The 25075-nt window shown below is 35.8% G+C and overlaps 1 protein-coding gene and 1 non-coding gene across 3 annotated transcripts in view; one reads left to right on the top strand and one right to left on the bottom strand.

Moving 5' to 3' along the window:
- LOC149828455 (putative NOT transcription complex subunit VIP2) overlaps positions 1-25075 on the bottom strand; it is a 78279-nt gene that overhangs the window by 51204 nt on the left and 2000 nt on the right. For both annotated transcript variants that reach the window (XM_090017587.1, XM_090017586.1), the window contains exons 2-6: positions 24471-24582; positions 24208-24386; positions 21717-22098; positions 14644-14850; positions 14462-14563 (exon numbers count right to left, since the gene is read on the bottom strand). In XM_090017587.1, coding sequence (XP_089873713.1) covers positions 14462-14563; positions 14644-14850; positions 21717-22098; positions 24208-24386; positions 24471-24582 — 982 coding nt within the window. The remainder of the gene's footprint in view (positions 1-14461; positions 14564-14643; positions 14851-21716; positions 22099-24207; positions 24387-24470; positions 24583-25075) is intronic.
- LOC149828456 (small nucleolar RNA snoR35) lies at positions 24471-24547 on the top strand. Its single transcript, XR_016434484.1, has one exon. It is a non-coding gene; the product is annotated as a small nucleolar RNA snoR35 (small nucleolar RNA).

Genomic DNA, 25075 nt, shown 5'->3' on the forward strand with positions numbered 1-25075 from the left:
GAGAAGAGAAAGAAGACAAGAGAGAGGATCTAGTTTGTTCAAACTCGGGTCTAAGCCCATTTAAAAAGTTAAAGAAATGATCATCTTCTAATTGTTTGGCCCTCAATTCAATAGCCTCACCACTCCATTTAGGTTCTTGGAGGGCAAGCTCATCCCAAATAGTGGATAACTCGGCGAAATACTCTCTAACGGACATTTCTCCTTGTTGAAGGGTTAAAGCCTTCTTTTGGAGATAGTATTTATGGGATAAATCTCTTGAGGTATACATTCTTTCAAGATATTCCCATACTTGATATGCCTTTTTGAACTTTAGAATGTTGGCATTAATTTTGGTCTCAACCGAAGAGAAGAACCATGAGAGTATTTTGTAATTTTTCATTTCCCACTCTTCATGCTTCTTATTGTAATCTTCAAAAGCCTTTTCTCTTTCTTCTCCCTCAAGAACCTTGATCTCCCCTCTCTCAAGGGTAGTAATTTTTGGTTCGGGTTCGGGAATAGTTCCTTGAACACATCCCCAAAGACCCTTACCTTTTATATGGGCCTCCATATTCCCGGCCCATACATGATAGTTCGTTCCATTCAATTTGAAGCCAAGAGAGAAGTGAGAATCCTTTTCGCCCATTAGAGAGGATACAAAGAGAAATAAATGTGTACCACAATGCGAAACGAGTCCCTTCTTGATGTAGGAAGCTTCTAAAATATAGAATGAAGAGCCGAGTCTTCACTCCAACCACCACAACTTAATGGCACGCTTTTCGAGGTACTCCAACGAAGAGAGAAAAGAGCACGATCTTCTTTTCCTTTAAGCCTAGCTCTGATACCATGTGAAAATATCTCAAAAAGGAGATAAAGTGTGCGATAAGCACAACACCACCAATGTGCACAAATGCACAAGAACACTTAGAACAAATGTACACAAAGGTACAATAAAGAAACTCAAATGCACAAAGGCATACAAAATATAAAGAATTTTATTGAGAAGAATGGAGAACAAAAGCTCCAAGAAGTAAGTATTACAAAGGGGGAACTCCCCTATTTATAAGAGGAAAAGGAGCCTTGGAGGGGCTCCACTAGCTGTTGGAGCCCCTCCAACGGTTAGAATTCTAACCGTTGGAGAGGCTCAACAGCTAGTGTTGAGCCCTCCAAGGTTGACTTTGAGTCAACAAAATGAATAAAGACAAAAAAGGGAAAAGAAGAAAAGTAAAAAAGCAAAAAGAATTACAACATATTCATAATTATGAATATGCACAAAATGAAGAGAAAAGACTAAAAATACCCTTGCGGGTTTTACAAAAAAGAAACATATATATTTACATATATATATATAGATAGATACATATACATATATACGTGATGTATATATGTATAACTCCGCCTGTGTAGTTATACACTGCCGGTCCCAAGCCTGGATAAAGGAGGAGGGTTGCGGTAGGCCTGTGACAGTCAGCATAAAAACTTTGTCATATCCTATGAAAATGAACCAATATGAGAATTTCGTTGGGGCGTTCCCTACTGAGCGACGCGCTGTACTCTCTAGGCCCGGAGGCAGTGATAAATGTGCAAGGGTTGCTAGGTCGTCGCCCAGAAGCGACGCGTCACACCGGCGCCCGGGTGTGGTGTCAAATAGGCAAGGGTTCCCTCACTTTGTTGGACGGGTGGGGGTAAAGAAGTTAGTCCAAGACCATAAAATTAGGTTAGCCACTTGGAACATAGGGTCTTTAACTGGTAAGTTGGTAGAGTTAGTAGATGTTATGTGTAGGAGAAAGATTGATATTTTATGTCTTCAAGAGACCAAATGGGTAGGTGAGAAAGCTAAAGTGATAGAACCTTGGGGATATAAGATTTGGTATACAGGAATAAATAGGAATAGGAATGGAGTAGGGATTGTTATGAGTCATCAGTTTATAGATAATGTAGTTGAGGTCCGTAGGAAAGGTGATAGAATTTTACTTATTAAATTAGTATTAGGTACGGATATTATTAATATTATTAGTGTTTATGCACCTCAAGTAGGTTTAGATGATTCCATTAAGCATCAATTTTGGGAAGATTTAGATGGAGTAGTACAAGAGACATCTTATGGAGAAAAGCTTTTCATCGGCGGTGACCTTAATGGACATGTAGGCATTAGTAGGGATGGATTTGAGAATATCCATGGAGGCTAAGGTATATGAGAAAAAAATGAAAGTGGAGAAAGGATTTTAGATTTTTGTTTGTCCTATGATATGATCTTAGCAAACACTTGGTTTAGGAAGAGGGAGTCTCACCTAGTAACATTTAAAAGTGGGGTTAATACGAGTCAGATAGATTTTTTCCTACTTAGAAAGAGAGATAGGGGTTGTTGCATCGATTGTAAGGTTATACCAGGAGAAAGTGTAGCTACACAACATAGAGTCTTAATTTTAGATCTTAGAATTAGACAATGCCGCAAAAGGGATAGACATAGGATAGATCCTAGAATTAAGTGGTGGGCACTGAAAGGAGCTAAACAAGGAATGTTTGTAGAGCAGGTAGTTAAGGAAGTTGATTGGTGTCTCGAGGAGGATTCAGAATCAATGTGGAATAAGATAGCGGGTGGTATGAGAAAAGTAGCTAAGGAGGTATTGGGTGAGTCTAAAGGCGGTGCACCACTAGGTAAGGATACATCATGGTGGAACGAGGATGTCAAATTAGCTATTAAGGTTAAAAGAGAGTGTTATAGAAATCTAAGTAAGAGTCGTGATAATGAGAATTTGGAGAAGTATATGATAGCAAAGAAGGAAGCTAAAAAAGTTGTTCGAAACGCGAGGGCTAAGGTATATAAGGAGGTTTATGACAAGTTGGATACCAAAGAAGGCGAGAAGGATATTTATAGGCTTGCAAAGATGAGAGATAGGAAATCGAAGGATTTGGGTATGGTTAGATGTATCAAAGATGAAACGCAAAGGGTTTTAGTCAAAGATGAGGAGATTAAGGAGAGATGGAAAGATTATTTTGATAAGCTATTTAATGATAGTCATGCTCAAGATCTTGGAGACTTCTCCATTCCTTTTCATGAGATAAATCGTGACTTCATGCGCAAGATTCAAAAGACAGAAATTGCAGAGGCTTTGAAGAAAATGAAATCAAGAAGGGCAGTTGGCCCAGATGGTATACCTATCGAGGCTTGGAAATGCTTGGGAGAGAAAGGTTTAGAATGGTTGACAAATCTTTTTAACTTGATTTGGCGAACAAATAAGATGCCTAATGAGTGGAGGAAGAGTACTTTGGTGCCTTTATATAAGAATAAGGGTGATATACAAGATTGCACAAACTATCGTGGTATAAAACTCATGAGTCATACTATGAAACTTTGGGAGAGGGTGATTGAGTCTAGGTTGAGGAAGGTTGTCATGATATCGGAGAATCAATTTGGTTTTATGCCTGGAAGATCAACTATGGAAGCTATACATCTTCTTAGACAACTTATTGAAAGATATAGAGAGAGGAACAAAGATTTGCATATGATTTTTATTGATTTAGAGAAGGCATACGATAGAGTACCTAGGGACGTTCTCTGGTGGACAATGATGAAGAAAGGTGTTTCTCTCAAGTACATTAGTATAATTAAAGATATGTATGAAGGAGTAGTAACCAATGTCCGCACTTGTGGAGGGGTGACAACCAATTTTCCGATAACGGTTGGGTTACATCAAGGATCTGCTTTAAGCCCTTTCCTATTTGCGATAGTGATGGATGAGCTTACGAGATCAATTCAAGAAAATGTACCGTGGTGTATGTTGTTTGCTGATGATATTGTTTTGATTGATGAGTCTAGAGCTGGGGTTAATGCTAAGTTAGAATTATGGAGACAGACATTGGAAGCTAGAGGTTTTAAGTTGAGTAAGAGTAAGACTGAATATATGGAATGTCGGTTTAGTAAGCAACGAAGTAGTGATGGGAGTGTAGTGAAGCTTGGTGAGCAAGATATACCGGTGAATGATTATTTCAAATATTTGGGATCCATCATTCAAAAGTATGGAGAAATTGATGGAGATGTAAATCATAGGATAAAGGTTGGGTGGATGAAATGGAAAAGTGCTACTGGAGTGTTGTGCGATCGTAGAATGCCATTGCGGTTGAAGGGAAAGTTTTATAGGACGACTATTAGACCCGCTTTACTATATGGTACGGAATGTTGGGCTGCCAAGAGACATCATATTCAAAAAATGAGTGTAGCTGAGATGCGGATGCTTAGATGGATGTGTGGAAATACAATAAAAGATAAGATTCGGAACGAAGAGATACATAAGAAGGTAGGTGTTGCACCCATTGAAAATAAGATGCGAGAGAATCGTTTACGGTGGTTTGGACATATTCGGCGAAGGCCTAATGATGCTCCAGTTAGAAGGTTGGAGAAATGGGAAAATATATTAGTTAAAAGAGGTCGGGGTAGGCCTAGGAAGACTTGGATGGAGATGATAGGAAAGGATATGAATGCTTTGAACCTCACCGAGGACATGGCGTTGGATAGAAATGATTGGAGGAAAAGGATTCATGTGGAACACCCAAAATGAATTTCTTTTTTGGTTCATATCGCTGACCCCAATTGTTTTGGGATGAAGGCGTAGTTGTTGTTGTTTGTTGTTTGTATATATGTATATGTATCTCTCTTTATATATATATATATATATATATATATATATATATATATATATATATATATATATATATATATATATATGTAAATATTTACATAAAGAGAGATACATTTTAACAGTTCCAGCTTTTGAAAATCTCTCCGAGAAATTACCTTTAACTATACATGTGACCTATCACATAGGTGCGGGTGCGAGTGTGGGTATGGGTGTAGGTGCGGCGATGCGACACTTTAAAAAACTTGGGTGTGGGGTGCGAGAGAGTATATATATAATTTTTAACCCCTAGATTCAGGAGAGCCGAACCCCTGAGTGCGGGGGTGCAGCAGGGCTGGGTTCAGCAGAGCCAAACCCTGCAGGGTTAGGTTCGGCAAAGCCGAACCAAGAGTTCAGCACTTACAGCAACGAGGGGAGGTGGAGGAAGGAGGAGGAGTAAGAAGAAAGACAGGAGGAGGAGGCGGAGGAGGAAGAAGAAGAAAGACAGAAAGAGGTGCAAAAGGAAAAAGAAGGAGGAGGTCGAGGAGGAAGAGAGAGAGAGAGGGAGAGGTACCTTGAAGTGGTCGTCGCTGTCATCGGAAGAAGAGGAGAGGAGGGATCGGGGAAGGTCATCGCCATCGGAAGAGGAGGAAAGGAGGGGTCAGGGGAGATGGAGTTGTACCCTACCCCACCCCCCCCACCCACCCCTTAGTGTTTTTTTTGTCCAAAATAAACTCGGTCAGAGTTGATCGAGTCCAGATAGGACACATATAACCCTAGGTGTGGTTGATTGCACCCAGGGTTATGTTGGCCGCACCGGGTGCCGCACCTGCATCGCGTCGCGTCGATGCGGGTGCGACACCCAGTTAGCCGAGTCCATGTGACTATGCTATGAATATATATGTGTGTATGTGTGTTAAATCAATTTTTATGTGAAAGACTGAAAGCATATTATACCGAATAAGTTTAATATATATGTGGGAATGTGTATGTGTCTACAGTTATACATATGTATATTTTGTGAAAGCATGTGTAGTTTTGTACTTCTGAGATGATGAAAACATCTTATCACTCAATGTTGTCAGCATTGTTGCCAATCAGCCTGAATTGGCTGACTCGTATCATATCGCCAAAACTTTGATACATTACAAGGGCTTGAATCGACTCTTTCAAAAATTAGACAATTCAGGCCGAAACGATTGGATCTAACCGATAACCTGAAGCACTTTTGACTACATAGATCTAAAATGCATGTCCAAATCACAAATGAATTAGGCTTGTGGGTAAATGCATAAAGGTACATGCAGATTTTGGACCTTTATCTGTTGACCCATTTCAGCCAACTTCAATACTTAGTTTGCAAAAGTTGCTCCTAGGCTAGCTAGGCGTAGGGCCACCGCCTAGGCTTATGGGTCTAGGCGGTTGGGCCCTACTTTTTTTACCTACGCTGCCTAGGCTGTTCATGCCTAAGCCGCAGAGACATAGTTGTCATATTTTTTAAAAAAAAATTGTCTATTTTCTTTTTCTTTTTCTTTTTCTTCTTCCTCCCACTTCAAAAGCTTTCTTTTTTTATTGTCATTTTCTTCTTTTGTTTTTTTACCTTGTTTTTTTTTCTTCCTCCTCCTTTCAGCCCTCCACTTAGTTGTCTAAGGCGGAGCCTAGGCAGCCTAGCCGAGGTAGTCTCTCGGTCTGATGCGCAGTTGCACATACATATATATGTTTTTTGTGTAATTGTATATAATTATATATATTAACATATCATAAACATATATTATAAATTTACAATATTATGTGTTTATATTATATATATACGTATCATCGTACTTAATTCATATATAATCTATAAGCGTATGAGTTATCTATTTGATTGTTTTTATGTAATATAATTGCTTTACAGCTAGGGGTGCGGGAGGTGCGGCACTTTCAAAAAACTTGGGTGCAGGGGTGCAACAATATATATATATATATATATATATATATATATATATATATATATATATATATATATATATATATAGTCCAAAAGTTGAACATAAATGACCTTGGGTGCTGTCTCATCTCTCTGAGGGCTTTGCTCGTTGGGGGTAGGTGTAAAACCCACGATTTTACAAAAAAAAAAAATTGGACCCATACCCGGACCAGAACCGAGTCCAGGGAAAACCCCTTTAAAAAAAATTTAACGCCTGCGCTAATAAGGGAAAACCCTATTGGTCATTTTTTCCCCTCTGCTGATAAGGGTGAGGAGGAAGCCCTCACCCCTGCGCTCCTTCTCATCTCCCTACTCTCTCTCGCTCCCGATGTGCGACCAAACCCCGGCGCCGACGACGACGCCGGCTCTCTCTCAGGTACACATCTCCTTCTTCTCCCCTTCTTCTCTTCTTCTTCTGTTTGCCGAAGGGCCGGCAGGAGGCCAGCGGCTCCCTGTCGTGCCCTCCCCCTTTCTCTCTGCGTTCGTCGGAAGGTCGGTGGCCCCCTTTTGCGTCTCTCTCTCTCTCTCTCTCTCTCTCTCTCTCTCTCTCTCTCTCTCTCTCTCTCTCTCTCTCTCTCTCTCTCTTGTTAAAATGTATCATTCAATCTTTGTAATCTCATATATATTTTATATATATAAAGGATGATACATATACATATATGGTATATATGCATATGTATCTTCCTAATTATATATATAAAATATATATTTCTCTATTATTAGGCATAGGGGTAGTTTAGTCATTTCCCCTTTTTACGCATATTCCATTTGGAATATGTTTGTAATTTTATTTTTATTTTTGTTTTTTGTGACCGTTGGGGGCTCCCAACGACTCCTTTGGGAGCCCCCTAGGTGCCTCCTCTCTTGTCATAAATAGGGGTCTCCCCCTTGTAATTTATTCACTCCATTGTAAGAGCTTTTGCTCCATGTAATGGGTGTTACACCCTTCCTCTCTTTAATAATATCAACTTATGCCTTATAGGCATTTTTGCCCCTTTGTGGGTTTATGTGTTAGCACATTATGTGCTTGTGTTTTCCCCTTTAGTGGGTATATTCGCATTTTATGTGCATGTGTATTGGTTCATTATTGAACCGAATATATTCAAAGTCGTTTCCTTACATGGTATCAGAGCAAGATTGGGATCGAGTTGCTCTTTGTTGCATTAGGAAGCGTGCTATTCAAGAAATTTTAAAGAAGAATGGTGAAGTTCTCGTTTCTCTCTTTTGCTTCTTAAAATTATTTGGTATGCATTATATTTCTTTAAGTATTATGCATTATGAAGAATTAGATATGTTTTTGCATATGTGTTTCTCTCTTTTGCTTCTTAAAATATTTGGTATGCATTATATTTCTTTAAATATTGAGCATTATAAAGAATTAGATATGTTTTTGCATATGTGTTCTCCATGTCATTATGAGTTTGGATTCTTAACAATTCCATTGAACTTTTTATATTATTCTTTTTCGTATGTCTTTTCTTGAAAAATAAGTTTTTTAAAGAAAGTTATGTTAGAAGTAAAATGTTTGTGAGAGATGTAGCATTGCTCACATACTCTCATCATAATTATTTCATATTAAAGGTATGTGTTTACCCTCTAAAATGTCCTATATGAGGTTTTTTCATAATAACATGTGTCTTTGAAAAATGATGTTTTATTTTCCTACCTAATGAGCTCTTTTTCATACGAGCAATGTTTGATTAAGAAGGCATTTTTATAATATCGGTTGAATTAAGTTTTAAAAATGATCTCATAAAATATGATTATTCTCTTTTCATTCTTCAATTCAATTTCAAGAATATGTTTTATTATAAGATTTATGGTCTTCATTAATGTTGCATACTTATTAGATATGTTTTAAATATTTCATGTTGTGTTTATTTAAAACATATTCATGCCATTGGTTATAATCTATTAAGTCATATAATATTATGAATTTTTGTTTATAGATTTATGCCATAACGCAATCCTAGTATTCTCTTTGGGATTTTCTCCACTTTAATAGTTTTTTCTCTTCCTTTCGTATGTACCCTCATTTGAGAATTTTGTTTGTTGGATCTCTCTTTGAAAGGCCTTTTGATCCTTGTGAATCTTCTTATGAGTATATACTCTTTGAGAAGGTTTCATGATTGTTATAAGCTTCTTTTTAATATTGATTTTTTATGAGATTTTTTAAATATTACCATCTTTGTGAAAGCTTGAGAGTCTCAACCATTTGCTCTTTTTTTATGAAACACATGCATTATTGCATGTTTATTATTTTTACGCTTTTTGCGTATTTTGTTCAAGTGTTGTGAGAGTGTCTTCGTACACTTCTTTTATAAAGTATTTATGCTTGTATGCATATTGTCTCTTCATAGACATTTTCACATGGTACTCTCTTTTCAATAAAGAGATGATATATATTGCCTTCCTTAGGGCTTGTTTTGTCCCTTAGTGGACTTGTGAGATTGTTTATTTTATCATTATAAGTGCTTCCGCAATATCTTGTTACATATTGCCTTAAATTTGCTCATTTAAGATTATTGTCATTCTACATCTTGGTATGCATATAATTGCAATTTATAAAAGCTTGATTTGATTCTTGGATTATTCCAAATCCGTCCTCACACATGACATTGCTTAAATATTTCATGTTGTGTTTATTAAGTCATTTGATAATGATCATGATTGAACATAATTTCGTATTTATGCAAAATTATTATAAGGCATATTGTTGGGATTAATTATGTTGGACCTTTGAATCGGCCTTCTTTGTAAAATCACATATTTGGAAAATGGTTTCCCTAAGTGTTCATTGCCTTTTTATGACATTTATTTTTATCCATCACAAGTTATATGATGCATCAATCCTTTTTGTATGGCTTTATTGTTATATTAGAGATGATTGTTGAGGTGAGTTAAGGGCACCTTGTGTTAACTCATTTTAGATTGTCCAATTACCATATTAAAGATGGTTGTTGAGGTGAGTTATGGGCACCTTGGGACTCTAGAATGATTTGTTATATGATCTCTAATTATGAGTGTCACTCGTTTTCTTTTGGCCATTGATCTTATGGATGCTCTTATTTATATATAAATGTGATGGATATATGGTGTTTTAGAACCTTAAATGTTTTAAGGTATATTTAATTCAAGGGTGTTGGGGATTATTGCCCAACCTTTTATTGCTTATGAATCTTATGAGTGCATTTGCACATTTGTGATTTAGTGTTTTGTGCTTATGTGCACAAGTGTTCCAAGTGTTCTTGTTGTGCGTATGTGCACATATTTATTTTCAAAATATTGCCCAAGGTTTTATTTATATGTTTGTCATTACAAGTGTTATTGCCTCAAAAGTCTTCTCCTTTTATACCTCTTATCTAAGTGTCATCATATGTAGACAAAACATATTATTATACCATCGTGTTGGTAGCCCTTTGTTGGCTTTGTTCTCTTGGTCTAGTAGCTGAACACACTTGTCTTGAGTGTTATTATATGTAGACAAGGCACGTTGATTCACACCATGGTATGTGATCTTTAGTCCATGTTGGCATTTGTGTCCTTGTTCTAGTCGTTGAGATGTATCCCATGATTGGCTTCTTTCACTCATTTCAAGTGTCATTTTATGTAGACAAGAGATGTATTATGTTTTAGCCCATGGTTGGTTTGATACTCTTGTTCTAGTAGCTGAACATACTTGGTCTTGAGTGTATTTTTACGTAGACAAGAGATGCTTTTGGTCCATGTTGGCGTGTATTCTCTTGGTCTTATCGTTGATGCACTCATTTCAAGTATTATTACATGTAGACAAGAGGTTCTTTTTCACACCTTTGTGTGTGTTCTTGGCCTTTAATGGCATTATATTTATGTTCTTGATCTAGTAGCTTATACACTTGATTTATGGGTTTTTGAGGACTAATGAGGTAGTTGCTTGTAATGGATGAATTATTGTTGAAATTTATGAAATTTCATTCATATTTTGTCTTTTAAAGATACAAGTGAATCATATCATTAATATGCATCAAATTGATCTTTTGGTCACCTTTTATATTTGATATGCAAAATGAGTTTTTGTAATTGCGATCATTTGAGTGAGATGTTCCTAAATGTGTAAGGTTCTCTACTCAAATAACTCTCATTATTTTGCCTCTTAAGTGGACTTAAAACCTTTTGAACTCTTGTGTTTTATACACTTTTTTATGCTCTTGAGCATTTCCCTCTTGAAATCGTTTTCAAAGGACTTGCTAAAATCAATAACATTTGTCTTTTTATCTTATCGGCTCATGTAATATTACTTGACTAAAGTATGATTGGAGCATGATCATTAATGACTCTTTTAGATGTTGATTCATTTCATGATATTGTATGCATATGCTCATTGTGGCCTTTTGGCCCTCATTCAATAAATTATGTGCAACTTATGCCTCTTCGTAGCTTCTTGTGGTGTCCCTTGTAGACCATTATGTTATTCCTCGTTATGAGGTTATGTTTGTCCAATGTTAGACTTTATGAATGCATTATGCATTCTTGTAATTTGTTTTCGCTCCCTCTTCAACATTGTATATGATTATGAAAAATTGGTTTTCTAAAATCATTTTGCATACATAAATAACTATCTTGTTCCATCAAATCCTGTGATGAATTATGCATAGAATATCTTTTTGCACCATTACTTTTGGATGAATTATATGATATGATTTTTTTGGTTAATTCATCTTATTTGGAATATTTCACTTGATTAAAGTGCAAAGATATCTTTTACTTGGACCTCTTCTTGATTTGTTCCACAGGATCTTGAAGATGAGAGGAAAAGAAGTACCTTGGATAGATCATGAAAGGTGCTCATCGCTAAAGACTTTGGAGGAAGACATTTGCAAATTTTAATGGCTTTCGGACTGAAGGCTCTTGAAGCCTTGAGATTCTTCATCTTGCATTTTTCAATCTTTTCGTTCCCCCACGCAAAGTTTGAGGGGGGGTGTTAAAATGTATCATTCAATCTTTGTAATCTCATATATATTTTATATATATAAAGGATGATACATATACATATATGGTATATATGCATATGTATCTTCCTAATTATATATATAAAATATATATTTCTCTATTATTAGGCATAGGGGTAGTTTAGTCATTTCCCCTTTTTACGCATATTCCATTTGGAATATGTTTATAATTTTATTTTTCTTTTTGTTTTTTTATTTTTTCATTTTTGTGGTTTGCGCCACCTAGGGAGGCTCCCCAAAGAGTCGTTGGGGAGCCCCCAACGGTCACAAATGTGACCATTGGGGGCTCCCAACGACTCCTTTGGGAGCCCCCTATGTGGCTCCTTTCTTGTTATAAATAGGGGTCTCCCCCTTGTAATTTATTCACTCCATTGGAGGAGCTTTTGCTCCATGTAATGGGTGTTACACCCTTCCTCTCTTCAATAATATCAACTTATACCTTATAGGCATTTTTGCCCCTTTGTGGGTTTATGTGTTAGCACATTATGTGCTTGTGTTTTCCCCTTTAGTGGGTATATTCGCATTTTATGTGCATGTGTATTGGTTCATTATTGAACCTAATATATTCAAAGTCGTTTCCTTACCTCTCTCTCTCTCTCTCTCTCTCTCTCTCTCTCTCTCTCTCTCTCTCTCTCTCTCTCTCTCTATATATATATATATATATATATATATATATATATATATATATATATATATGTGTGTGTGTGTTCGCCGAAAGAAAAGTCGGGACATAAATGACCCTGGGTGCATTGACCGCACCCAGGGTCCCGTTGACCGCACCAGGTCCCGCACCCGGACGCGCACCCGAGTCGCGTCGACGCGGGTGAGGCACCCAGTTTGTCGAGTCCCTGTGACATAGCTTTCCAGTGTTCGACATGTTATTATTTGTCTATTGCTTATTGTTGATTTATTTTATGTTATATACATGTTTGTTATTAATTTTAACAGTTTGTTTAAATATTTTGTATGTTTTTTTTTTATTTGGGGTACCGCCTAGTCTGCCTAGGGGCTCACCGCCTAGCACCTTTGACAACTAAGCGTTCAATATGCTAAGGAAGAGGTTGGGTGTTTAAGTTACTAAGTTGCAAAGTGGGTGAATATTGATGGCTGTGGTTCTTCAACATTATGCATTTCTTTGTGTGGGCTCATCTATCATACCCAAGCAAACCAGTTGTAATGAACTGAACAGAAATGCTAACATTCATGATCATGCATTGCTGATCCTACATGAATGACCATCAAGAAACAGTCTCATAACGGAAGGCAGGAACTTCACAGCCAAGACATTTATATTATTGTTGCTTTCTAGGTCTCCAAAATTAATAATTAAAATGCCCCAAAATGCCATATCAACACAGTGAGCTATGGCATCACAATTCACAAACCAAACCTATGCAGGAGACAGGAGATGTGGTATGGGTCACTAAAACCTTTTTCCTTGTACAAGGTCAAGGAAGTGACTTGGAGCTGGATGTGACTGTTCACTTTCTTTTTTTGAGAATCACAAATATTCACTTTATGTATACTCAGTCTTCCCAAAACCTCTTCCGCATATCACATGCAATCCTATTCCCAAAAATCCCAATTGTCTTTTTGTCAATTCCAAGCATCCCCATTTGGCAAAAATGCCAGAAGACATGCAAGGCTTGGTTTCCGATTCTTTTGCCAACCAATATATCACTATGCTATTCATATTATAGCATTAAGAATGTGAGGAACTTTAGACATTTTAAAAATATACAATGGCAAGATAACCTATGTAAGAAATGAACATAAAATGTGGGATTTGACCATGTTTGTACCATTGCTTGAACACTTTAAGTGGGCCATGAAAACCTAGCAGAACATCCAACAAGTTGCGTATATGTGTGTGTGTGTGTGTTCATCCATTTATACATAAAAGGTACCATCACTTGAACACTACTTTAAGAGGATTGTGATAATTGACTACGAACCAAGATGTTGAATAAGGAGCCAAGGTGTATGTCACCTAACAACATAAATTTAGAGAATTGTGCAACCTAAAGGGTGTTTTGATATAAACTAGTTGAACACTCTTAACATTAAACTAAAAAGTGTTATGTATAACCTTTTTACCACTGTCACCGATATATTGAAAATATCGTGATATTATCGGCTATTTCAAGGTAGCCAATAATATCAGGAATATATCGCGATATTTTCAAAATATTTCCAGAGACAAAATATCATGATATTATAGCGATAATATCATGATATTTTTGGGAAAAAGTATTTTCTTATTTTAAGTTTGCATTTCCTATTTTTTTGTTTCTTTTATATTTTAAAACCTTTAAAACATGTTTCTTTATATTTTTGGAAGAAAATTAATATTATTTTCTTAGTTTTTTTGTTGTTATTTATATTTTTTTTCAAATTTTTAAACTCCTGAGATATTCCCAAGATTTATCAACTTTTGAAAATCTCCCCAAGAAATACCCTCACCAAGAAATTACCTTTAATGATAAAGGTGACTATGCTTTTTACCAAAAATATTTTTAATTATGAAATAATGTTTAAGTGTTACAGACTTTTGTCATGATTGTTATCTCACTAGTTTGAGCAAAAGCCACACCAAAAATAATGGACCAACATGTGAGAAACTAATTAGGTTTATGCTTAGGAATCCGAATTGGAGAACTAATTAGAATCAGCACATGAAACTGGAGATAAAATAAAATCTATAGAACAAACTAATGGACGCAAAAAAATAACCACATTAATTACTGCAAAATGCAAACTAATTTTTTTGAGGTGGGGGGTGTGGAAGGGGAAGGGGGGGGGACACTTCAATAACTCAAAACAGATTAGAGGAGAGAAGACAAGGAAGTTAAAAAATAACTCAAAGGGACAAACCAATTCACAAAATTAATAAAGGGAATTAACAGAATGACCTTTGAATCCTGGCAAAGCTGGGAAGTCTTCATTTTGGATACTAAATTCTTGGCTTTGTTGAACTATAGAACCTACACCAACACCTTGTTTTCGTAATGAACCTGCATAGATATATCAATCAACAAGTGTAGGATAGAGAGCCAAAATTTTAAAACAGGCAATACAAATAAAGTTGTCTTGCCTAATTGTCCTTGAGGCCCTCCAACAGAACTCGGATGACCAGTTAATTGAGGGAAATCATTCATGTCAAATGGGGAACTATCAGAATTCACATCAATAGACATTCCCAAGGAGCTCAATGGATTATTTCCTGCATGGGCTTGGTTTTGAGCCAAAGGACCTCCTGAGGTAGAGTATGAGCTACCTAACATGGAAATCATTTGTGGAGCTGTAGAAGCCAGAGAGTAATTAAATGTACTTAGTACATAATCCCATCGAATTAATCAACATATAGATGAAAATCTAACCAAATATCACTGTAATTTTTCATTTCCCATCAGCAATTATAACACAAGTATAAACATGTAATCATAAACTTGAAAAACATGACCCCCGTGCATAGAGGTAGACTGCACTTTCCCCCAAGCACATTCCTTGTTTGATTTCCAAACCAGAATCCCTTTTGTGTGTGCAGATGCCTGCATCCATGACTTGATGTTTAGATATCATTAATCAGTTTATAGACACATACAACACAAATAACTCATAATAGTGAAAACAGAGTGAGAACACCATTATTGACTATGATACTAGAAGAAAAACAAAAAAAGATGTGCTGCATTGAAGTAGTATGTGAAATTTTAAATTTATCCCACAGCGCCATGAAGGGAAATAAAACTGCAATTAGCAAAAATGAACTTTTCAATTTGCAGTTATAGAACCAACAGGCAGGGAAGGGAAGATATCAAACCAGTTAACCTTTTTGTTTTTTTGGATACTCAAGCTGGGGCCCGGGGGATAACCCATGTGGGGTTTGAACAAGAGATCCCATGACTATGATTGTGTAACCTAACCATCCAGCTATGTCACATAGGTGCGGGGAATATATATATATATATATATATATATATATATATATATAATTTTTAACAGTTTTAAGTTAACACTATATGTATTTGTGTGCATTAATGTATTTATATATATAATATAGATAAAAATGGACTTGATTAGGGTTAATTGAATCTACTTTTGGATAGAAATGGACCTCAGTGTGGTTGACTTCACATAACACAAAGGAAGCTGTGTCCAAGTGTCGCACCCGTGCGGTGCCCTGTTAGAAGAGTCCGTGTGACATAGCCATCCAGCTATCTCATTCACCCCCAACAGTTAACAACTTTCTGGATACAGGTATTTAGGCAATGAGAGGCCCTATAGACAAGAACAGTCTGCAGTATAGATGCAACATTATCTTGCACATAAATTTTCTATGGCGTGCATCAGAAGAGAAATAGAAATCAAAGATCTACAGAGAGATATTTTTGAAAGCAAAATCACTTCATAGTGGTTATTGTAAGATGAGTGATCCCTTTTCTCACTACATGAAATTTACATTGTCTTTTAAACTAGAATAATTTCAAATCGCCGATGATGAGTGACCTCAATGCAGATATATCCAAGTTAAACTGTAGTTAAGAATGGGCTAGCTAGATTAGCTACCTTCGCATTACTTCAATGATACAACTCCTATTACATAATTATATTCTACTAATAACCAAAATGTGATAGTCAAAATATCACTCACTTCTGTTAATATCATTAGCTATATGTTCAAATATAAGAGGAATTCTAGACAGCATTTGCAAATTGCTACCCTGAAATTTTTCTTGTTTTTCTAAAGTGAGAAGAAGGCAAAATGATTGGTTCAAAGGAAAATATAATTTTAGAGCTTTATCCAAAATTTTCCTGTATAGGCAAGGATCCATATTTTCTGAGTCATTGCATAATTATGGATGCAAGGTCTTCTCAGTCTGGCACAAGAAGGCTCATTCGAATAGTGTATATCGATAATCGACCGTAAGTATTTCGTTTTCACTTATTGCATATCTTATAAATATTTTATATTGATATTTACTGTGTACCAATTCATGTGCAACACGAGGTTTGAGCCACAAGAAATAGTACGCGAGATTAGGAATTCACTTCTTCAACATCTACTAGGACCGGTCGCTCAATGGAAAGAGTATCCAAAAGAGGTGATATACAAATTGTGGTCCTTATTCACGGTATACAGTTGTTTGTCATAGTTAATGTATTTCATATTTAAAAATTTTTTATAGTCATGTCTACTAACTTTTTGAAAATATATATAGGCTTTGAATTGCTTCGCGATTACAGAGGAGGAACATGATGCAAGGAAGGTGTGACAGAAGTTGGTTGTCAATCAATTTACAGACATGCTGCACAATATGAAGACTGCAGCAAAAAAAGTATCTGACGGAATAGATGATCCACTATAGTGGAAGGGCCATGACCCTATTATTATCAGGAGAAATTATTGGGAGGGAATGTGCGACAAGTGGGCGAAGGATGCATTTCAAAATCGCTCTGCGAAGGTTGCATAAAATCGAGCAAAAATGCCCGAAGCCCATCTACACACAGGTGGATCTAAGACTTTTGGGAGCCACCTGAAGAAAATGGTAACTCATTAATATATAATATGAATTTTATAAGTATTGTTGCAAACCTGTTAACTAAATCTTTTATCATTTAACTTCGCAGGAAGCAGAAAAAGGAGACATTGTACCATATAAGGATGTGTTTGTTGAAACACATTAACGGAAGACCACGGAAGACTTCGTATTAGAGAAGGCGAGAACGACAACGATATGTATTTTATCTATTAATAATCATTGCAATATACAAGTTACTATTTTCTTTATAATTCTTAATTATTAATGTATACTGTAAACATTATTTTGTAGGAGGCATATGAGCAACAGATGGTAGAGCGATATGCTGATGACTCTACTCACATCATTTGATCCTGCAGTATGGATGACTGCAGCAGATAAACTAAAAAAGGGTTGTGTGTTCAGGTTTGGGAGTAATATGAACACCTCACTTGTCATTGCTTCCTTCAGTCACAACTCACAGACTTCTTCCGTTGACATAAGCTCCAAGCAGCATCCTATTTTTTTCGGTGATGATGTACGCCAGATCGTTAAGGACACAATGCGTGACTACTTCCATAAAACCATCGCCAATGTTCTCTGATCTAAGTTCAACAATTTTTTGCTGAACAGGGGAACTTCGATTGCAGGTGCCTCTCAGATATGAAAGTTTCATGCAATATATTGCATGTCGTTAGATTTCATATAACTTTAATTGCTTTAACTTAGGTGCATTGGATATAATTTATTTCAGTATATTTTGTTTATCATTACTGACCTTTTATATAATATTTCAGTATAATATTTTTACTGCCTTAGAACACATATGAGCATGATAGAGTCACATATACAGTTTTTTGCTTGCTCCTGCATAAGATTATTACAAGTGTCTTCAAGCTCGTAACAGATCTCTTATTGTGGCTTGATCCAAAGTTCAAGCAGTGAAGTTGGAAGTCAGCTTCACTCCAGGATCACATGTAGGATTGAATCACATCTGTAAGTTACTATATAAAGCCACATTATATTCAGTCATAAGATTTACAGTGACAAGATGCAGCTGAAATAAGAGTGTTTTTTTACAGGAAAGAAAATCTCAAATTTTATTTCCATGCTTGTCAAATAACCAATTTGGTCCAAATTTATGGTGAAACAACAGTTTTCTTTAACATTGCTTGCTCTCATGTAGAAAATAGCCTCCTTCAGTGAGAAACTACACGGACATTTCTAGTATTAGAAAAAGTATACATCATATGAGTATTACAATATAAATAGAATTAATAAACAATACGGTTTGTAAATCGCAAACCAAGATTCAATAATCAAGGCACAAGGTTGGCAATGTGCCATGTCTAAAAGGTGAAACTGCACAAGGCAGGCATTTAGTAGAACCCAAAGTGGTGCAGATTCACACGATGAGCAACAAACATACACAAAAGAAACAACAAAAGAAAACATAAACAAACAAGAAAGCAAGAAGCACACAATAGCTAACTTAAAAGCTGCATGAGGGAAATAACATTCAATCCCATTGATCTCTTACAATAATTTTACAAGAATAGATGCACAAATCACCATAATATTGAAGGATATGAACTATATGGAAATAACCTTCAATGGGGCTGAGCTCCATATAGGTGCTCAAGGTGAGGATTTCCAAATTCTGGAAGAAAACTGAACAACCTTTGAGAAATTCGTACTCCTAAAATGTCTGTTGCAACACTTTCTGATGCCAAAATAGCCCTATAACCCATGTAAGACTTTAGGTAGAGTAGCACTACTGTACAAGCATATGAGGGCCACTGCGTGCCGCATGGGAGACATGTTACACACCACATTTTTATATATTCAAAGATTTATGTATGTACACATACAGAGTATCCACATTCATATGACAAAGCCTATATGGTTATGTCAGCTATGACTATGAGAATGATTTAAGAAGATTACAGCAAGTACATCATGCATGACACAACAAGCATCAGAACAGGTACTGAGAAAATGAAAATTGGAGAAATTGGGTGATCTGTACATTGAGGGTTTCCTTTTATAGTACAAATAATAATTAAATATTCACAAAATGGATCATCAACAAAAGACCATGGACAGAAACTGTCACAGGGATTCGGCTAGCAGGGTGCCGCACCCGCGTCGATGTGACGCGAATGCGGGTGCGGCACCGGGTGCGGTCAACCCAACTCTGGGTGTGGTCAATGCGCCCAGGGTCATTTTGGTCCAATTTTCGGACTTAAAAAAAAATTTGCCAAGAAAATTTGTTTTGCCCTATATGTCACAGGGATTCTCCAACTAGGTGCCGCACCCGCACCCGATGCGGTCAACCTGACCCTGGGTGCAGTCAACGCACCCAGGGTCATTTATGTCCAATATATAATTTTTTAGATTTTTGCCGCACCCCCGCACCCATGTGACATACGACAGAAACCATGAACCAAAAAGAGTACGACACATTATCATTTACAGGTAATCTTATTCTCAGTTTTCATTTGTTTAGAGTTTTCCATGACCTCATATATATGATCATTCAAAGCACAATTATATTGCATATAATCTTACCTGTACACACTGATATGAAGTGTCAAATGCATTGAGACGTAAATGCCTAAATATATGGGTGTGTGTGTGAGTGAGTGAGAGAGAGAGAGAGCAAATAAAAAACAAGTATTTATTCCCAAGTTGTCTGCTTGATCATTCATAAAACCATGGACTATATGACTTCAAGACTAAATCATCAAGATGCTTGCAGTTTACAACAAAATTAACATAATTAGTTCCAGAAAGAATATTTCAATCCAAAAATAAAAATGAACCTAAAGCTAATGTCACAAATACAAGTAATTATTCCCTGGTTTTCTGCTTGATCATTCATAAAACCATGTATAACTTCAAAACTAAATTATCAAGATGATTGCAGTTTACAACAAAATTAACACAATTAGTTCAAGAAAGAATAATTCAATAAAAACAGAAAAATGAAACCTAAATCTAATGCTACAAAGAAGCACCTATAAATGTTTGGAAATATTGAATAAATTGTATGGAGTGCCCAAAAGTGTTGATACTCCCGGAACTGTGTCCAAAAGTGTCTAAGGAGTTTCAATATCGCCAAGAATCAGACACAATGGCTGGCTAGTAGGAGTGACCATGCACATCGGCCACATGTGGTTGACCACATGCTACAACTATCATTGATGTCTTACTTTCTTAATTCTGGTTTTTCTATTTCTTTCATTAGAAAGATTAGTTTTTCTAGCACAACATTGATTTCATTGAATGTAAAAATGAGTTGGAGTTTAATTCTTCAATTAGCATGAGTAGGAGGTCCAAGTCTTCATTGAAAAAGAATTATTTATGTGAAAATCCTGAAAATTTTTTCTTTTTTGAAAGTGGGGGTTGGGTGGTAGTATTGGTGACGGCTGGAGAAAAAAAGAGAGAGGATAACTATTGGAGAAAAAGATAGACAGACAAGTCAATAATTGTAAACTATAAAACATGTTTGAAAGTTTAAGGCCTAAGAATTTTATACATTTTGATAATAACAAATAATCAAGCAAATACATCCAAACAATTCCTTATTCTGAGTTTTCTCTCCCTCAGAGGAAGAAAGAAAAAGATGACATTGATGAAGACAGTTCAAAACCTTGGAGATAGTTTAGTGTTTACAAAACCCTCTTCCTCCGAGACAAGAATAAGATTGTGCATGGCCAAGTCAATTTTACCAACCATGCCCTCATTTATGTCAATGATTTTGCAACTTCGTTCCATAGCTTTTGTATGTTTTACCTATTTTAACTTTTACTTTGTATTCCTGATAACAGCCAGATGGTTACTTTTAGTTTGCGACTTTCAGATCCACAAACTTTTAGCAATTTGTTCTGGATTCACCTAAGAAATGTAAATTGTTTTTGTGAAGAAATTGCAGGCTTAGGTAAATCAACAATAAAATACATATACAGCTTTTCGCACAAGCCTGCAGCTTTTTTTAAATACATGCATGCACTTACATTGACATTTCATGAAAGTCACCTGTATGTCTCTCTAGCTGTTATCAACTGTTGCTTTATCTGAAGCCTTTGTTGGTCGCATCAAAAGGTAATTTTCATGTGAATAACAAAATATGCAGAAAATTTAACAAAAATTTATCGCTTCTCTGCCTATATGCATATATTTAGGCTATAAAATAAAGAGAGAATTCATCAGAAACTGATTATGTAATCTCCACATTTCCTGAAGTTTTAATGTCAGAGCTAACTCTCTGGAAATGCTCTCAGTAAAGGTAAATGTCCTAAACTTTCAGATATGATAAATCCACAACTCTCTTCATTCTCCCAATCTAATTTCTACTTGCATTTTACTGTTAACAGTGTTAATTTGCCAACACTAACATAATGAAGAGGCATAATTAAGGCTTAGATTCCCCTGATTCCAGGTAATATGAACTCCAACAAAATGGACCATCAACGAACTTAACAGTATATATTTTGCTACTACATTCAGGAACCAAACAACTACTTGAACAGAACAAATTTAATCACAGTTTGCAATGCAGCAATATAAAACACAATCTGCTTCCAAAATGGAGAAGAAAAAAGGCTTCAACCAAGTGATGACCACAAGATGAGAGAAAAACCTTGCTGAAGCACACCACTCATGAGTCTGCTTGGTCCTTGCACATTTAGGCCACCAGTGCCACTATTAGCAGTCAGATTTACACGTGATGCCAATGTAGGCACACTCAATCCACCACCAGAGCTTATATTTCGTGCAACATTACTAGCACCGACAATGTTTCCCATGGAGCTTGTAAGCCGAGGACCAGTGTTGCCCAAAATAGGAGAAACTCCTAGTCCAGGAACAGCACTTCGGTTGCCAAGAGAAGGAGAGGTTGGGGGTATGCCAGGAAGAGAACCACCAACTCCATTCATGCTACTACTAAATGGAGGGCTTCCCACAACACTAATACTTCCTCTATTTGTAACACCTGAATGTCCATGCAAACCTCCATGTGACAGCTGAAACCATGTTAACAAACTAAAGCCTTCAGTGGAAGTTAGTGTAACATGCATGCAGGGACACACACCTGCATGCGTGTTTGCACGCACATGCACACACAATCCCTCCATCCTCAACCATCTGAGGTTTTTGCTTAGTAAAATGGCAGACCAGGAACTTGTATGCAGATGCAAGTCGCTTGCTCTTACACACACACACACACACACACACACACACACACACACACACACACACACATTTGTAACATTCGATTGTACCAACAATCCAGTTGGGATCTCATGATACAAGTCATTTTGACTCAATTTAACCCTATAGATGTGTTCAGCATGGTTGATTTATTGGGAATCATCCCTTGGATTACTTTTTTTGGACAAAAAAAAACATGTTTTTTGAGTCAGAAAAAAAAATCGATGCATTTAGAGCCATAGATTTTTTGCATCACCAAAAAACCCTACACAAGGTTGGATTCTGGCAATCCAAAAGCTGGCTCATACTAAAAAGAGCATCGTGATTTAACAAAAAAATAAGGGGGAGGGGATGCCAAGTTGATTGTAGCAAACCTTTACCATATATATATATATATATATATATATATATATATATATATATATAACATTAAACAAGTGATATTAATGTTAGCTATGTTTAACAGACAAAATAACCAAAACAACATCAAAAGCAACAGCAATTTTTAAAAGTCAGTCTTCTTTTGGAGAGAAACAAAAAGTTTTCAAAAAGATAAAAAAAGATTTTTATCACAAATTTGAATTTAAAGTGAATGTAACTTTTTACCTAAAAAATAACCATGTATTTTCAAAAATGCCATTGCTTTTAAAGGTGTTTTGGCTATTTTGATCAATCGAGAGGAGATAATATTAATATGACAAGTTTAATGTTAGATAAACCCATAGTCACAAATATCAGTCTCGGCTATATCTCAGCAAGGAAAAAACTCAGGATATTACAGGTTTTTCGACAAATAAGGGAAAATCTTGAAAAGAAAAAACTTTAAAAAAAGTTGAAAATTTACGAAAAAAATACATGTTGAACAAAAAAGCAATAAAACAAACATGACTATATACATAAATAAGAAAAAATATATGTTAAGCAAAGAAGCAATAAAACATAAATAGAAATCCCGAGATTTTTCTGATATTATCATGATATTTTGTTGATAATTTCAAATTCTCGATATTTTTAGAATATCACGAGATTTTACCTATGATTTTACAGTGATAATAACATGATATTTTGAAAATAATACCGGCATCTGTGACTATAACGGTATAACCTTAATCTATCTAACACACACACACATACATAAAGAGAAATGTGTAGCTTTCATCATTTATTTCCCAGACCATACCAGACCCCTTTGAAAAGCATACTTGCATTTGTTTTTTGCTTAATATAAACACATAGGTTTGTTTTCTATGCTTTATTTAGTAGAAAACATGTACCAGTTTAAATATTTTTCATGTTTAGATGTGTTTTTAGTTTAACAAAAAACAAAAATCAATGGTTTATATTACACTACAAACTTGATTAAATAAAAAACAAGAATTCTTGCTAAATTGGTTTGATTTAAAGCATGGTTTTCTTTTAATAAGTGATGAAAAATACATCTACAGGTTTGGATTAAGCAAAAAACACATGAAAGTACATTTTTTTAAGGGGTCTAGGACATATATATTTATATATTTATATTTATATATATATATAGAGAGAGAGAGAGAATATTATTGAAGGTATTTTACTATTGAGTAAAAATTACCATTTATTCATATTCTTGTCTTTTTCAGGTCTTATAAATGTGATCTCCCTAGTAAACGGGTTCTGAATCATGTGTTTGCAACATGTAAGAAGGTTTTCACAGGCTCTAAAAATCAACAGCCCACAATGTATGAAAATTTCATGACTCAAAAATTCATGTTCTTATATCAGAAAAACTATCCAATTTGTGATCCCTAGCAAACAAGCCATGGTGAACACATCTATGTGGTAAATTTGAGTTGATACAGCTTGCAGCCTTGCACCTAACAACTCAACAGTATGCTAACTTCAATAGTGGCAAATATTTATCCTATACATAAAAGCAAAGCAAGCACCTGAGAAAGTGCAATGGGAAGGTTGTTTGATGCAAATCGCCCAGTAGAAAGGCTTCCAGAAGGCTGTTGAACACCAGTAGAAGGCACGCCACCCAATGCTGAGTTGCGGGATGTGAGGGATCCAGGCATATTAGCCACATTGAAGCTCCCATGGATATTATGGAGTCCTTGTATAGAACCTGCCAACAAGTCACTTTAATCTTATGTTGTTTCACCACCAGCATAAGAGAAGTGCAATTCAAGATTCTAAGACCTTCTCTCACCTGAGTGATGAAAAACAGGAGCTGATCCTGATTGACCTGCAAAAGAAGTAGTAAAAGACCGACCTGTACTTGTTGAATCTGGAAGATTTGAAGTTGAACCATTTAAGGTAGACTGCAAAATAGAAATTCAACGTAAGGCATGAGTGTGACCTTCCAATTGTTAAGATACACGTAGCACCTTCCTATGTATTTGTATTTGTATTTGTATTTGTATTTGTATTTGTATTTGTCTTGTATATACCAAAGTACACCTAAGTGTACTTAAAAGTATTTTCTTCCTTATGTGTATTCTTGTACTTTTTATTTGGATGCATTCAAGGTGTACTTTAGGTATACTTTTTATATATTTTAGGATAGGTATACTCAAGGTATACCTATTAAAATAGGACAAGTATAGGCTAGTTTTAGGATTCTTTCATTTTATATTTTATTTATTTATATTTTTTTGTGTCATTGGCAGCAGTCCAACTAGTAGTTGGACTAGCTGCTGGGGGCTAATAGCACAAACTAGCAGTTAGACCATCCAAACGGCTAGTATTTGCTTGGCTATTTATATGAGGCATATGCCTCATTGTGACTCTTTGAGAGAGGATGGATACACATAT

This window comes from Nuphar pumila, chromosome 9, assembly GCF_984573655.1.
Source record: "Nuphar pumila chromosome 9, dmNupPumi1.hap1.1, whole genome shotgun sequence".
NCBI classification, from domain to species: Eukaryota; Viridiplantae; Streptophyta; class Magnoliopsida; order Nymphaeales; family Nymphaeaceae; genus Nuphar; species Nuphar pumila.